At 42.0% G+C, this 17,531-nt stretch overlaps 1 protein-coding gene across 2 annotated transcripts in view; it reads right to left on the reverse strand.

The window, feature by feature from the left end:
• Positions 1 to 17,531, reverse strand: part of nup35 (nucleoporin 35) — a 41,330-nt gene that overhangs the window by 21,101 nt on the left and 2,698 nt on the right. For both annotated transcript variants that reach the window (XM_054746544.1, XM_015975250.3), the window contains exons 2-4: positions 14,920 to 15,087; positions 14,706 to 14,833; positions 4,934 to 4,991 (exon numbers count right to left, since the gene is read on the reverse strand). In XM_054746544.1, coding sequence (XP_054602519.1) covers positions 4,934 to 4,991; positions 14,706 to 14,833; positions 14,920 to 15,087 — 354 coding nt within the window. The remainder of the gene's footprint in view (positions 1 to 4,933; positions 4,992 to 14,705; positions 14,834 to 14,919; positions 15,088 to 17,531) is intronic.

Raw genomic sequence — 17,531 nt, forward strand, 5'->3', positions numbered from 1 at the left:
GAATAAGCAAACTAGGACATATCTGGACCCGCTACAGTTTGCTTATCGCCATGGAGTTGGAGTTGAAGATGCCATCATCCTGCTGCTTCAACCAATCCACTGTCATCTGGACAAAGCAGGCAGCACTGTGAGGGTCATGTTCTTTGATTTCTCCAGTGCATTTAACACAATTCAGCCTGATGTACTTTGCCAGAAACTCCAGAGGACACAGGTGGGGGCCTCAACTATCGCCTGGATTAAAGACTACCTGAAAAACAGACCACAGTTTGTGAGGCTGAAGAACTGCACATCAAACCAGGCGATCAGTAACATTGGAGCACCACAGGGGACTGTACTCCCACCATTCCTTTTCACCCTGTACACCTCAGACTTCCAGTACAAATCAGAGACCTGTCATCTACAGAAATACTCAGATGACTGCAGTTGTCTGGTGTATCAGAGATGGACAGGCAGCTGAGTACAGAGAGCTGGTGAAGCGCTTTGTGGCATGGTGTGGAATAGGGGTTGCATGACTTTATTTTTTTAAAGTCGACGGTCAAGTAATGAAAATCGAGTCGACTTTGACTAGTCATTGATGATGTCATACACCTGAAGCGGTGTGCGCGCGGGGGGGGGGGGGGGGGGGGGGGGATTGGTCCGCTGGAGTTTTTGACAATTAAAATTGTGCCCACATTTTCAAAGTTAAACACGTCTCTGTTAACAACGGTAGTTTCTGCATCTTGCTTCAGCCCTCTCCCCCCTCCCCCTGTGCAACGGCCGCAAACTCACTGACGCGCCTGCAGCCTCTCAGAGTTCCTGCTGCTCTAAACATTAAAATAACCATTTCATTTTCTGTTCCTCACTTCTGATTACCTTCAATGGTGTCCGTTTGTTGCAACCACCAGGTACAAAAACAAATTTGTTTTTATTTGACTATTTTTCTGTCCTGTCTCTGTTTATTATCTTCCTGCATGTCCTCTCAGTCCTAAAGAGAAACTGCTACATGGATTCATATATATTCACCTTATGAGTTGCCTTTGAACTGCAGTTCTAAAAGATCTACCGACCGCAAAAACAGCGGAGTGCGCGCTGCTCGCCGGCCGCATTAGTGAGGTGCATCACCGGAGGACAAAACAGGTGATGCGCCCCGCTCCACAGCAGCGAAACGCATCAGGCACAAATAAATGACAGAAAACATAAAAGGAAATGAGCCGACATGAACGATCGTGTGTTAAATTTGTTTTTGAGGTGGCGACACCTGATTTGATAATGTTACTGTGGCCATGCTCAGGACGCAGATGTCTGGAGCGCATCAACGATCAGAGCTTTGCATAAACAAGCTGGTTAAGATTAGGATGGGGGTGAGGGGAAGGTTAAATTGCAAGAGGGTAAAGGTCACAATTTGGTTAAATGTTCGTTTTATGGCAGGTGTCAGTACCGACGCTCTGGCACAACGTGTCGCCTCCGCCTCCCGACGCGCATGGGCTCGTCACCTGCTGTCTTTTCCGAGGACTGCATCTTGTCGGTCATTATCACGTGACAGTCGATGACAGGCATAAAAAGTCACTACAGAGCAGTGAAGTCGACTAGTCGACTAGTTCATACAACCCCTAGTGTGGAAACAATTATCTGACCTTAAAAGTGAAAAAAACAAAGATGATTTCAGACTTCAGAAGAAACAGGGTGGAGTCAAACACTGTTTCCATCATGGGAGAAGAAGTGGAGGTGGTTGAGGAATACAAATACCTTGGAGTTCACCTGGACAACAGACTGGACTGGAGAAAGAACAGCCAAGCCGTTTACAAGAAGGGACGCAGCAGACTGCACTTCTTGAGGATCCTTAGGTCCTTCCAGGGTTTCCCTTACATAGGCGTAGCCGTGGCGGGCCGCCACGGCTGAAATCCCACCGCCACGCCTACAACATCCCAAGTTTTATTGATGTTTTTTTTTTTTTTTTGCGCCGTTTCCCAAAGAAGCAGCAGGAACTACTCTGTTGTTGCTTGTGATCACAGCCGGCAGGTAGCAAGGAGGAGGAGGCTCGGCAGGGTGGTTACAGCTATGAGCGTACAGATAAAGCATTTTTGACGAATACGAGCAAGAAACGAGTGTAAAACTCGGAAATATCTGTAATCGTGCTGAATGAAATTCTCATTGGGTAACTGACTGTCTTCAAGCTCTGTGATTGGCCAGTCAGATAGAGCGCCCGCCCCTCCCTACACGCAAAACTGCAGCCGGGAGCTCCGCCAGCTCGGCCCAGGCATCAACGCACACACGCACACAGTAAGCCGGGCGTGCACTGTGCGACTTTTTCACTTTTTTGAGCAGATTTTCCACTCGTGCGAGAATCCACAAGATCGGGGCGAGTTTTGCGCCGAGCGTCGTGTAGTGTACTGGGGGTTACGAGAGGCGATTAACACCACGTGACCAGCTACCGATCAGCAATCGTGAGCTCGCACAGTCTATGGCTCGCACGGACTTCTGGAGTGTTTGATATTTATCTCGTTCCTCATGAGGGTTGAAGCGGCGCAGCGAGCAGCTGCGACCCAAAAAGTATCAGAACCGCTCACGGCGTATTCGCAGTCATGCATCAACTCCGCTCGCCCGCTATTTCCCCAATAACACACGTTGTTCGTTTTTATTTCTACACGTTTTTTTTTACTCACAAAGATTGTCAAGAAAGCGTGTTTGTCGTGTTCATGTCAAATTAAACTGATCACAAAACACAGATTTACTTTCTTTATTTCGTTTCCTCATCCAACCCCCATAAATCCCTGTGAGTCCTCCTGCAGCACTCCCGAAGGAAAACAGGCAAAACAAGACAAAAAAGTCTGACGTGTTGTGTAAAAACTGCTATTTTTAGCATATTTTAGGTCCGACGTGTTGCTACCAGACGTACAGTGAGCACATGACTCGTGAGATCTGCCCTGCGCTGAAGTCGTACAGTTTGAGCTGAAGCTGTGTTACGAGTGAAAAAGTCGCAAAGTGTCCGCCCAGCTTATTATAATGTTCACTGTAATGCATCTTGATGTTCTTAACAAATAAATCAAATCAAAAATATTGGTCAATAATGCCAAATATGTAAATTTGTGTTTCAGTCATTTTTATACTGGCTTAAAAATACTCCATTAAGTCTACTAAGCAGGGGTGTAGAACGTTTTTAATAAGGCCAGCCCAGTAATGATCTTGGACCAAAATAAAGGGGGCAGAAAGTCAAATAAAGGGGGCAAAAGAAGATGTTTTTCCAGACGCCAAGAAAAATTAAATGCCAAATCCACCCTGCAAAGTGTGTCACTGAGAGTTTAAAACAGAAATTATTATTGTGCAAATACTGGTGTATTCACCTTTAATACTAGTTATTACAATGCAGCAGTTGCTGGATTGGTGCAGTTCAAAGTGGAGTGCATCAAATAAAACAATATTAACATAAAGGTGAGACGTGTCGTTAACCCCCCCCCCGCCAACACCACCACAGCTGGAAAAATTCCTAAGGGAAACACTGGGTCCTTCAATGTCTGTAGCAAGATGCTGCAGATCTTCTACAAGTCTGTTGTTGAAAGTGTAATCTCTTCAGCCATCGTCTGTTGGGGTAGCAGCATGAGAAGCAGGGACCTGAAAAAGCTCAACAGCCTAATAAAAAAGGCTGGTTCTGTTCTGGGGACGACTGTGGAACCACTGGAGGAGATAATGCAAAGAAGGATTCTCCAGAGAATCAAGAAAATGATGGACAACCCTGAGCGTTCTCTTCACAAGACTGTCTGACAACGGAAGAGTGTCTTCAGTCAGAGGCTTCTTCAGTTTTGCTGCAACACTGACCGCTACTGGAGATCCTTCCTGCCAACAGCCATTGTAATATACAATAACTCTTTGACGACTTAATTATTATTATTATTATTCTGAGCTACTACAGCAATCAATATCCGTCTGGGATTAATAAAGTATTTTTGGATTTGAATTGAATTGTATAGTAAACAGAGCTACTCCAACATGCAGCCACCCAGAGCAGCGCAGTTCCGGAATCCAATCCGGAATTTTGATCCAGCACCTTACCTAGACGAGCGGTGACTCCTTCTACTCTAAATAAGACTTAAAAAAAGTGCTGCAAAAATATCAGATACCGCAATATTGAGCTGACCTGACTCCCCGCAGGCGGAATTCCTCAACCACGACAGCCCTAGGTGCATTGACAATCCAACACAACGGTCAGCACATTAAACCCATTTTATAAGTGGTCAGAAAATTGTGAATAACTCATGAAAGAATAAAGTTACGTTAAAACCAAGCACACTTTTGTTTTTCTTGTGAAATTACCAACAAGTTTGATGTGTCACATGACCCTCTTCCTATTGGGAAAACAAAGTGGGATCCAAGATGGCCGACTTCAAAATGGCCACCATGGTCACCGCCCATCTTGAAAAGTTTGACCTCTCACATATACTAATGTGCCACAAACAGGACGTTAATATCACCAACCATTCACGTTTTATTAAGGCGTATCCACAGAAATGACCTACCCTGCAGTGTACCCACTAAGCAAATACTTTTCAGATGGTCATATAAACTTCTTTTCCTACCAGACGTGGACATTTTCTCGTTTTTAACATAAATTGTTCCACTGTTACCAGCATAGGCATCAGTATATGATGTCTGTGGTTACCGGTAGCTTGTTCAATAGCAGTAAGCTCTGGCTTCTGATTGGTTCTTTTTTCTGTTCTCACATATTTTTGTTGTCGTATTTTATTCATCGACGAAAATGTTGTTCAATATTCCTAATAATTTAGTATTTACAGGTATATAAATGTAAGTATCCATTTCATTTGCAAAAATGTATTTGTCACAAAACAACCCTGAAAATACTTGTTAGCTAAATTAAAACTACTGTTGCTACCACTACAGTTGCGTCTAAACTAAATGGTGCTAACTGTGGAGCCAGCAGCAGAAGCAGTGTTGGTGGTACCTGTTCCTGGAGTTGAGGCCTGACGGGCACACAGCGGAGACTGGACACCTGGAAAAGACTGAAGAAAAACAAAAAACATTCCTCATCACACAAAGCCATTCACGCTTAATTTAAACACTGTTAGCACAAATGAGATGCTTTAACCATATGTTATATGTTCTAACACATCCGTGTTCTAGTTCAGGCTTCATTCTGTTGACAGCAATACACTTCTGAGACTGTAAATTAACACCTGGGGCTTCAACAACGATGGAGAGCCGACCTGAAGGTGAGGCAAAGAACTGCTGTCAGAACATACGTCTCTGAAGGCCACATCCCAAACTAATAAAAGCCTCATTACTTCAAAGCTTTTAGGTAATTTTTCAAATTATGGAAATAGATGCACATTAACTCAATAAAATCAAGTTTTCTTTCATTTTAACCGGTTGTAAAGTTTTTAAGTGTTTACTTTAAATAAATTGTCAGCATAATATAAAAAGTATTCAATAAAATGTAATATTCCATACAAATATTGATTATCAACATTATTGAACCTTTAATGTTTGATTGACGATATAACTAGATAATTTGGGTACGTCAGGGAACAACACTATAATAACACACATTTATATAACATATACATTTTTTATATAAATATGTATATATATATATATGTATATATATATATATATATATATATATATATATATATATATATATATATATATATATATATATATATATATATACTAATGATGATACAGGACAACTGATTATAAATGGTGATTTAAGGTCATATCAACTGAGATAATGAAGAAACTGATGAAACATGATCTTATATGTTATTAAGAGTAAAACAATGTTGATTTGTTTTCCCCTCATTAGGTTGATGCAGTGATGGCTTGCTCTTGTTGTATTGTTGTGTGTCCCTTTATTTTGTTTGTTTTTCTCTTTCTGCAGGTCTAGAAGCAGACTCTTGTTCATCATTGATTGTTAATTTTTGTGCATTGAGACCAAGACAGGAGCAACGTGCTCCATCTTTTTCATCCCAGTAAGCAGCCATGCAGCAGCATTCTGCACCAACTGAAGATGCGAGAAGTGGGATTGTGAAACACCAAAGTACAAGTTATTACAGTAATCAAGCCTTAATGTAATAAATGCATGAATTGCCATTTCAAAATCCTTTTTAGACAGCAACTTATCTAACTTGGTGATCCTTCTTAATTGATATAATCTAAATTAAGTCACAGCACTGATCTGCCTGTCCAAGACAAGATCCTCATCCAGTACAACACCCAGGGAAGTCACACTCAGTTTCAAGAATGGGGCGAGCAGACCAAAATCAACCACACCCACCCTATTGGAAGCACTCGGACCAAAAACTACAACATCTGTCTTTTATCATTAAAAAGAAGGAAGTTAGAGAACATCCATTGCTTAACCTCAACAAGACAATCTAAAAGAGACAGCAAAGCATTATTGTCGCCCCTCTAAAAGGCACGTATACCTAGGTATCATCTGCATAGCAGCGAAAATGACACCCGTGTTTCTTAAAAATCAAACCAAGAGGTAGCAGATACAAAGAAAACAACAATGGACCCAACACAGAACCCTGGGGAACCCCACAACAGAAGCATTAGAGGAAGTAAAAGTCCTTAATGAGACACTGAAGGTTCTGTCAGCCTGGTATGACACAAACCAGTCCAGCACGACCCTGCGAACACCCACAAAGTGTTCCATCCTAGAAATCACGAGAGAATGATCCACAGTATCGAATGCAGCCGACAGGTCCAACAATACAAATATTAAAGTCTCCAGAATCAGTGGCCAATAAAATGTCATTAAAAACCCGGAGCATTGCCGATTCGGTACTGTGGACTGGCTTAAAACCAGTCAGGAATTTATTCAAAATGTAATTTCCCATCAAATACTCAGTCAACTGTGAGTGAATTACCCTCTCCAGTACTTTAGAAATAAAAGGAAGTCTGGAGATGGGTCAATAACTGGACAAGGCAGATGAGTCGAGTCCAGGCTTCTTCAGTAAAGGCTGAACAACCGCATGTTTCCAGTTCTCTGACACTACTCCAGAGACAATGCTCTGATTAATAATAGCAAGAACCCAAGGACCAACTGATGAGAAAACTTATTTTAAAAGCCTAGGGGTCATCAAATCCAAGGGAGAACCAACAGGTTTTAAAGAGTTAACAAAATCCCAAAAGCAGTCCAACGTAAGCAGCTCAAACTGACTAAAAGTAGCTGAACAGGCACCAGAAAAAGTCTCACAGGGGACTGACAGAATCTGAGCTCTGATATTGACCATTTTGTCCACAAAAAACCTCAAAAATGCTTTGCATGACATCACAGGGGGCTCAATACCCACTGGTTGGTAAATATTGAGATTATCAATTACATTAAAAAGCATCCGTGGCCTGTGAGAGTGTTTGTGAAATGCACCCTCCTAGCATCTCTCACAGCCTCCTGATAGTCACAAAGACAGTTTCTTAACACCTGAAAAGAGCTCAGTAACCTATCCTTCTTCCACATCCTTTCTGCTAGTCGACATTTCCGCCTTAATAAACTTGTATTAGTCATTCAGTTATGGCTCTGATCATGTCCTGGAAAGCCTAGGCTTCAGTGGAGCGACAGAATCCAAGACACTGCTGCAGGTAGCATGGAGCCAGGAGCTTAGTGCATTCACATCCAATAAGGTAGAACTAAGAGGTGTAGGAACATCATCAAAGACAGTAGAGAAACAAGCAGCAGTTGAAGGGTTAATAACTCTAACTTGCATGTCCATGTGCCAAAAGCCCAGCAAACTCTGCAAGAAATTTCTTGTTGTACCCGGGTGGATGGTAAACCACCATGCACAGCACAGGGTCATTAAGACCAAGTTCAAACAGATGAAATTCAAAACTGCTGAGAGACAGGCAAGGGTGAAGTCACTTTTAAAAGAGTCCTTAACTTGTTAACTGCCAGCCGTTTCTTGATCAGTAAAGTCCTTTGTTGCCAGCATTTTACTGTTTTTTTAAGAGTCACAGAACGTTGCACGCTAGGATGATGTCAACGCCAAAACAACCAAAACAAAGCGGAGACTCACCTCTTACATCAGGAAGAATCTGCGTGTTTCGAGCGTTATCCGTTCTTTCATAATCCGGTGTCGAATTGTGATCGGCAGAAGCTTTTCTGGTTCACGCCTCACTTTTTTTTTAACAGCAGCGGCCCAAAACGCTCTCCTAACACATGGATTTTCTGCTTCTTGATCAAAGCGACGTGTGGCGTACGTGGATGAAGATCGGCTTTAGAGCTGGGATGTTTGTTCTCACAGTGTGGGGGCTCGTTCCGATACCCACAGAAAAAAAATGCAAATGATGACTTTAGTCATCAATGGCAGTGAACGGTTGTATTTAGAATGATGACTTTTGTCGTCAATGGCAGTGAATGAGTTAAAAACTGTTGCAGTTCCACTACCACGTCCTGACGTCCAAGACGAGTTAAAATAGCAGCACCCTGGAGACAGTAATTCAGAAAAAGTGCTGGACACTCGTTCCAGAGAGGTTCAGGTCTCAGGAATACAGAGAATATCCAAATCCTTGTCCATGAAGAGGTCCCGAGGGAAGCTGCTTCCATATCTGAGCAGCATAGTAACTAAAGGCATCTCAACCATGTTTTGTTTTGACCCGAGTTTCTACCAGCTGATTGTTTCCAAGGGATCTCAGAGCCCTATTGGGTGTATATACAGGAATGAGATCGGACATGTATTTTGGTCCCATGCCATTGAGTGATTTATAAACTAGTAGGAGCACTTTGAAATCTATTCTGTGGTTTACTGGTAACCAGCGAAGGGATCTAAGAACAGGAGTGATGTGCTCCGTTCTCTAAGTTCTTGTTAAGACTCTTCAGCAGCAGCATTCTGAACAAGCTGCAGTTGCTTCACAGCTTTGTTGAGGAGAACACTGGGATCTAATTTCCTCTTCTTTAGAAGGGGTTGCACAGCAGCAGTTTTCAGTGATTTGGGAAAAATTCCCGACATTAAAGAGCAGGCCAAGGAGCCGCTAATTAGCTGCATTACATCGGAGCACAGTGCGGGGTTTGGTCAATTGAGTACTTTAAGGGCTCTATATATATTACCTCTACTTATGACCATTAAGCTGTGATACTCTATCTAAATATAGAATATCACACTGCCTGGTCTTTATTGTGCTTTGATCAGAAGATTCTAGGAATCTTTATTTATTAGGGGATTGCACACACTTCGTTTTGATTCAGAAAACAGTTAGGTTTATAAAAGTAAGAATTTATTTTCAAACAATTAAAACATGACAAGTTAACTAAGCATTTACTGTGATGGATGGAACTAGACGTGATGCATGAACCTATGTGTGAATGCAATGTTAGTCAGAACTTCCTTATCTAGGAGAGCTGAGTTCTGGATGTAAAAGAATTTGGTTTGCATTAAGCTATGAGTTGATTATTATCAAAAACCACATCCAGACACAATCTCACTGTGTTCTACGTACCCAAGTGGAGACACCCTTTTAGGATCAGAGATGTTGGGGTGTGGGTGTGTGTGCGTGTGTGTGTGTGTGTGTGTGTGTGTGTGGGGGGGGGGGGGGGTCAGAGACCCCCAGGTACCAAAGTCCGTAGATTAACTGCAGTATGATAAGGTCAGTCCAGAGTCATCTCCAGGTAACAACAGTTGGAACTAGTTTGCGTCTCAGGAATAACTCTTAAGGAGTTGAACAAATCAGCTTGTTCTGCAGGAACTATCTTGTTGTATCAGCTTCGCAGGTGCAAAAAGAGAAAGGTTTTGACAACGTGTCAAAAGCTTTGGTGGGTTAAAGAGGGTGTTGCTTCAGGTGGCCAGTCTGAAGCTTCTCTAGAACTGAAGAATCACCAGAGTGATCTGGTTTTAACGTTCTCATGTTATGATTGTGTAGCCAACCAGAGGTTGACAAGTTTAAGGAATGTTACCAAGAATCTCAGACACACGCCTTCTTTGATCCGGAAGTTCTGATCTGGGGTAAAGGCTAACTATGTGCCATGGACTTAACTTTACCTTACTTTGTTCTTGTGTGAGTGCAAATGTTATGACCTTGTCAAGTAAACATGCTGAAACATTTCATCGAGCACAGATTAATGAACATTTCATTATTTTATAATTATTATAAGTAGCAATAAACAAACGTTTATTCAATGATTATCTAGCTTGTAAATTTCAGAAGTTCATATTTAATTTTAAAAATCTTCTGTTCTTCTGTGAGCAAGGAGACTAAAAAGGAGTGCTCTGTGAGGGACCTTGGAAAGAACAGGATGTCAATGTTATGATTTCGTTATCTCTGTCAGAGCTGCAGGCTCTGAGCTCCAGCTGGTGAGATGACGGCAGGCTGATTTAAAGGGAACACGTGCAGTCTCGTGTCTCCTTCTTGACCAGATGTTGAATGGTCAAACAGTACCTAAAAACTGACCATTTGTGGACGTTACAACAGCACAGATATGCTGGAATCCTGGCCTACAGCGGTGACAAGTTATCCGGTCCAACTTCATCAAAAGTATTCCCAGCAGAAAAACGAAGGTCGATAAGCGTATGGCAATCGTACACCGGCAGAGAGTCCACAACGTGGCACATAAAACAGCAAAATATTAACAACACAAGCAGAGGAAGACGGCCAGCCAAGCACACCGGCTCCATCTTGAACAGACCAAGGTAGTCTGCCATTGTTACACATGATGTCAAATCAGCCAGCTACACCTGAAACATACGCTCATCTGCCTTGTACAGGCACGTGCAGGGGGGTGGGGGTGGGGGGGTGGGGGCTTGAGACCCTGCCCCTTTTGTCCCATGTGCCCAAAGTGTCCTTTTTGAGGTTTAATGATATATATATATATATATATATATATATATATATATATATATATATATATATATATATATATATATATAAAGAATTTTCTGTTTGTGCCCCCTCAACAATAACAAAAATAATAATTAGTAAAATTTCTGTTTAATAAATTTATATAGCTGGCGTGAGTCACGTGACCATACCGTCTCTTCCTCACGCCAGAGCGCACAGCCGGTTACAACAAGCTGCGAGCACCCACGTTTTCTTCATGGCCGAGCGAGTGGTGCAGAGCTTTTAGGACATACATATTGATTGCGAGAAATGGACTAACACCGGTAAGTAGGATGCACACCACTATACAAAGTTATTAGATTATTTTGTACATTATTAAGTTGTTTTGTGGCACTAGGTGTGTGTGTGTGTGATATATTACTAGCTGGGTGTGTGTCTGTGGCTGGGTACCGATTCTGAACCTCAGTAGCTTTACGATTAACCAAAAACATTCTGTACATAAGTACTTGTACGAAAATATTTTTTCAATCTTAAATATTGGGAATTTGCCAATAAAATGTTGTTGTTGTTAACTAGGTACTGCAAAGTTGCATTCCTATTGCTGCTGCGTGTCACGTGACTGGGGTCTCACACAGTCCTGCTTCTTGTTTACAGAATCACTTCCTGGTTCGCGGACTGATAAAACTTGAACAAATTTTAAATTTAGCTACCTTTTGTGAAAGAAAATAAGAAAAATACTAAAGGTAACATCCGTCACAAGTTTTGTGTTACAAAATATTCAGTCCTTGTCTGTAAATTCTGTCCAGCGTTTTAGGGAACATAGTTTTGTTTTAGATTTTAAGGTTTCTCAGCCCTTCTGGTGGGTTTTATAGCTCACTAATACTATGCATATTCTCAAAATGTTGGAGTTTAAATTTGCTCTCTTTTTGAATGCATTGTATTAAAAAACATTACGTTTTAAAGATGTACATTTAAAAAAAAACTACTGTTTTCACAGCAAAATTATTTTATCTGTACAGTTCTCTGTTTTGCACAAAGTAGATAGTAAAACTGAATGAAAGCATAAACATTGTTTTATTCTTTATTTTTATTATAATTACTAAAGCACTATGATTAAAATAGTATGGAAATATTCTGGATCAGCATCATGAAGCAAATTTGTGGCCAAATTATATACAGTTAGTTTTCTGGAAAAGGAATGAAATGTCCCAGTATGTGTATGCCTGAGTTTTATATGCATGAAAAAATATTTGTAAATTAATTATGATATATCATTGTACAGACATGCCTCGTAAGGAGAGGAGGCGGATGCAGCGACAGAAAGAGCTACGTGAGGCAGCTAAAGGCAGTGGGTCCCTCACCAGCTGGATAAAAAAAAGAGTACAGGTAAGCTGCATCACAGCAACAAGTGTAGAAACAATAATAAACACAACTGCAATGTTTTGATGCCAGAAAATGTTTTTTGTTAGCTACTTGATCATGGATTAGGTGCAAGACCTGTTAAATGTGAATAACTACATAATTCATTCATACAATAGCTAATTTTGCCTTGTTCTCAGATGGACAGCAAGTGGAGAGTGATAGATCACATGAGGAGATTGGACACACACACACACACACACACACACACACACACACACACACACACACACACACACACACACACCTCTTTCTGTTTATATTTCTGTCACATTCTTATCTCTGACACAAACTCTGGGTGTACTGCCGTGTAATTTGCAAAGGTTGTTTAAAACTCATGAAGAGGGTTATGAATTGAGAGGCGTTAAAAACTTCATTTTTCCATTATACCGAACAACTATGAAAAGTATGTGTGTATCTGTATGTGGTATCAAACTGTGGAACAAACTTGATGTGACTTTAAAATTATGTAAAAACATTAGATCATTTAAAATGTTGTATAAACAACTTATAATTGACTCATACATAAATAGCAAGTGATAAAAATGGTAATTGGCTTCAAATGGAATATTTTGTTTTTGTTGTTTATTGGTTTTGTTTTCTTTTTCTGTAGATTCATGTGAACAATTGTTTTGTAACTGTCTTTTTATGTAGCAAATAGCAAGGTGAAGATAGAACGACCTGCATAAAGAAAATTTTTTTTTTCTTTCAAATTTGTTAATGTGAGCAAATGTGATTTATTAACTGAATTGGGGCTGGACTAGATAAGCTTTTGCTTCTTCCAGTTCCCTCTCAAATGGTTTTATGTTATTGTATGTTTTGTATTGTTTCATTCAACAGCATATGTTTATCGTATTCCTCATTTAAAAAAAAAATAAAAATTTTGTATGCACCAGGAATATGGGGGAGTGCATATGCAATTTCATGTTTTCGATGGTTTGAGATAAATAAATAAATAAATAAATAAACTAATGTTCAGATTTCCATTTATTTACCACAGGTTTTGTCTCAGATATTTCTGTCTTACAGTTCTAAGAGTTTTCACCAATTTTCGCCATTTTTTATTATCTTACATTAATTTTGTAATTGACTAGCATTTCTCCTCTGTTCGTTTTACTACCTACAGTCTGAGATCAACACAGCCTTGCCCTCCAGCATCATCAGCAGCAGCAAGAGGAGCTACCCTGCAACAGCTACATTGTACCCCATCATCAGGTAAAATAGGACAGCAATAGATCAGGAGGTGGAGCAGGTTGCCCAGTAATCGGAAGGTTGCAGGTTTGATCCTGACTTCAATCAGAGATTGATGCTGTTGTGTCCTTGGGCAAGACACTTAACCTGCTTTGCCTGCTGGTGGTGGTCGGAGGGACTGGTGGCGCCTGTGCTCAGCAGCTTCACCTCTGTCAGTGCGCTCCAGAGCAGCTGTGGCTACATCATAGCTCGTCACCATCAGTGTGTTAAGCCGGGCGTACACTGTGCGACTTTTTCACTTTTTGAGCCGATTTTCCAGTCGTGCGAGAAGCCACGACATCGGGGCGAGTTTTGCGCCGATGTCGTGTAGTGTACAGGGGGTTACGAGAGGCGATTAACACCACGTGACCAGCCGCCGATCAGCAGTCGTGAGGTCGCAGGGACTTCTGGTGTGTTTAATATTTTGCTCGTCCCTCGTGAGGGTATCGCACTGATGAAGCGGCGCTGCGAGCAGCTGCGATCCAAAAAGTATCAGAACCGCTCACGGCGCATGCGCGCGCAATCCTGCATCAACGCCGGTCGCCCGCTATTTCCCTAATAAAAAACGCTGTTCGTTTTTGTTTCTACACGTTTTTTTTACTCACAAAGATTGTCAAGAAAGCGTGTTTGTCGTGTTCATGTCAAATTAAACTGATCACAAAACACAGATTCACTTTCTTTATTTCGTTTTCCTCATCCAACCCCCATAAATCCCTGTGTGTCCTCCTGCAGCACTCCCGAAGGACAACAGGCAAGACAAAAACGTCTGACGTGTTGAGTAAAAACGGCTATTTTTAGCACATTTTTAGGGCCGACGTGTTGCTACCAGACGTACAGTGTGAGCAGTCAGGTCGCATGCGAGAACTGGGTCGTACAGTGTGAGCACACGACTCGTGAGATCTGCTCTGCGAGGAAGTCGTACAGTTTGAGCTGAAGCTGAACGCTGCGAGTGAAAAAGTCGCACAGTGTACGCCCGGCTTTAATGTGTGTGTGTATGAATGACTGATTGTGTTGTAATGTGCCTTGGGGGGTTGTAGAACCCTATGAAGGCATTATACAAATACAGACCATTTACCAAAACAAGTTACTTTTGCTTTACATTGTCCTTATGTGGTAAGGGTGTATATAATGATTCGCTTCCATTTTGAATTTCTAATAAAGATGATTTGTTATTCAGCCGGGTATACTGTGGTTATGTCATGGTGTTTGAAAATATTATTCTGTGTGCCCCTTTTTAAATTTGAGCACCCGCCCCTTCAAAGGTCTCTGCACAGCCCTGGCCTTGTACTGACTTGCTTGTAAGCACTGAGGGGTGTCCCTGCTGTCACCAGGTCATCATAGATGCTGCGAACAGGTGGAGCTCCACTCTTGTCCTTTGGAGTGGGAACAATGGGCTGAAGAGCAGAACCTCCTCCACCTCCTAAAAGCACAATGTTATCATAAAGAGCCAGAGTAGATAGAAAAACAACAACAGCTGATATGCAGTTAGGTTAGCTTCCTGCTGACCTTGATTTGAGCTTGTGTTCTCTGTGAGGGGCATGGTCAGGCTGAAGGGGCGGGGCTGTGGGCTGGCTGGAGCAGGCGGGTCACCCATGAGGAACCCAGGCAGAAACTGAGCCCCCGAAGTCAGCTTTGGAGAGGTGGGGGAGCCCAAACTCATCGGTTCAGAAGCCACTAAGACACATGGAACAAAAACCGTTAAATCCCAAGTATACGAACCACTGACTGAGCCCTAGGCACCAATATTGTAAATGTAAGACATTCTAGAAAGGTCACACCTTTCTCGCCTCTGACTGGCTAGAAGAGCTCTCCTATGATTTTTTATTTATTTTATTTTTTGCAGCAAACAGTCTTCCCCTGCTGAGTGCAGACTGTCCTCCTGCCACCAACAGAACAGCCGTTTTGGAGAGTTTCGTGAATAATAACCATTTTGTCTTGTTGAGCAACACACCAGTTTCCGTTTTTAAAATAAAATAAATGAAAACACGGGAAATCCATCTATTTATCCTGCACTTCTCTGGGGTTGGGTTGTGGGGGTAAGCAGTGTAAACAGAGGCCCTCTCCCCAGCCACTGGGGCCAGCTCTTCCAAGGGTAACACAAGGCATTCCCATATCAGCCGAGTGAGTCGTGGAGGATGGCTGTTTACACTGAGCCAGGATCCTCTGGAGGTTTCTTCCTGTTAAAAGGGAGTTTTCCTCTCCACTGTCGCTGCATGCTTGCTTAGTATGAGGATTGCTGTAAAGACTCTGACACTAGTCAGTGACTCGATGCAACCTGCTGGGTTCCTTATGTAAGAAACTTTTTACTGATTGGCTTAATGAACTGACCTGTATTGGAATGTTTACTATGTGAAGTGACTTGAGACGACTCTTGTGATTTGGCGCTTTATAAATAGTGAATTGAACATATGGCACTTACACACTAGGATTGGCTCTACTCCGCCCGGACTGAGTGTTCTCATTTGGGTAGCCTTGGACTTTCCGACGTTTTTCTGTCTCTCACAACTGTGAGGACCGTGAGGACAGTCAAAATGTATTTAAAGCAGTACTAATTTTTCAAGTAATTGCTACGTTGGTATATAGGTATCGACCGACATTAGTCATTTTTAAAGATATCGGTTTGATAAATAAAACTGGGCCAATATTAACAACCAATATTTTTTCCATTCTGTCTCCATTTGTTTGCCTGTTTCAGAGAGTGGGGTGGGGGAGGGTGATGTGTAAATGTTTAGTCATGTGAACAGTGAAAGAAATCAGCTCAGAAGCATAAATGTGTGTGATGTGTGTACATAAGAACGTAAATTCAACTTTAATTATTTTCCTTCTATACAAAATCTGCTGATTTTAAAAGCATTAATGTCAGTATATCGGTATCGGCAAATATCGGTTATTGGCCATAACAGTGATCAAATTATCGGTATCGGCCCAAAAATGTCATATTGGTGCATCACTATCCAACTAAATATTTCTTGTAAAATAAATAGACATTTTAATTAAAAAACAAGCTAAATGTGAAGATGTGTTGCTTTGGCCCCAAAAATGTCCAGATATTTGTCACTGGGTGGGATGAAGTTTGAAAGGTGACCTGATATTTATCAAATATTTAAATACAAGCTTATATATTATTGCAAATGAGTTTTCTCCACAGGGTGGCTGGGCTCTCCCTTAGAGATAGGGTGAGAAGCTTGGTCATTCGGGAGGGGCTCGGAGTAGACCCACTGCTCCTCCACATCGAGAGGAGCTAGTTGAGGTGGCTCGGGCATCTGGTCAGGATGCTTCCTGGACACCTCCCTGGTGAGGCTTTCAGGCACGGCCAACCGGGAGGAGACCTAAAGGGAGACCCAGGACACGGTGGAGGGACTATGTCTCTCAGCTGGCCAGGGAACACCTTGGGACATCCCCGGAAGAGCTGGCCTGAGCGGCTGGGGAGAGGGAAGTCTGGGCCTCTCGACTTAGGCTACTGCCCCTGCGACCCGACTCCAGATAAGTGGAAGAAAATGGATGGATGTTATTGCTTTATAAAGTTAAAATGTGTAGAGGGATAAATTAATCTACATTTTCCTTTTCAAGCACTTTGTCTTGTTTTCTTGATTTTATTTGTCAATTTTCCTGTTTTGTATGTCTCTGAGCTTCTTGCATCTCCACTCAATTCTCCAGAAAAACTGCTGCCTGGCTTTTACACTTTCCACCTCACGAGCTACTTTTGAAATACCCAGATCAAAGGGATCTACATTAGTTGAGTGTGCCCTGCTCGCACGACCGCATGGGTGACATGACGTCACCAGACCAAGAGTGATGAGTTCTACTGCAGTGGAGCGCGGCAGGCACAAATAAAAGACAGAAAGTACCTATGAGCAGTCATGAATGATAGTGGCACAACTGCTACTGTGGCCGTGTGCAGGACAGCTGCCTGCAGCGCACGAATAAGCAGCACTCTGCAGCTCTCTCATTTCAGCCGCTTGCATCAGTGATCTTATTCTGTTGGTCATACCCAAAGGAGCACGGACTCAATTTCAATAAGAAGCAAGTTATGTCCAATAGGGATGCACCGAAGCTCAGCCACAGAAGATTTTCAGCCAAAAACGAAACACGTAAATTGCTGAAACACAGTTGAAATA

The sequence above is a fragment of the Nothobranchius furzeri genome, chromosome 14, assembly GCF_043380555.1.
Source record: "Nothobranchius furzeri strain GRZ-AD chromosome 14, NfurGRZ-RIMD1, whole genome shotgun sequence".
Taxonomy (NCBI): domain Eukaryota; kingdom Metazoa; phylum Chordata; class Actinopteri; order Cyprinodontiformes; family Nothobranchiidae; genus Nothobranchius; species Nothobranchius furzeri.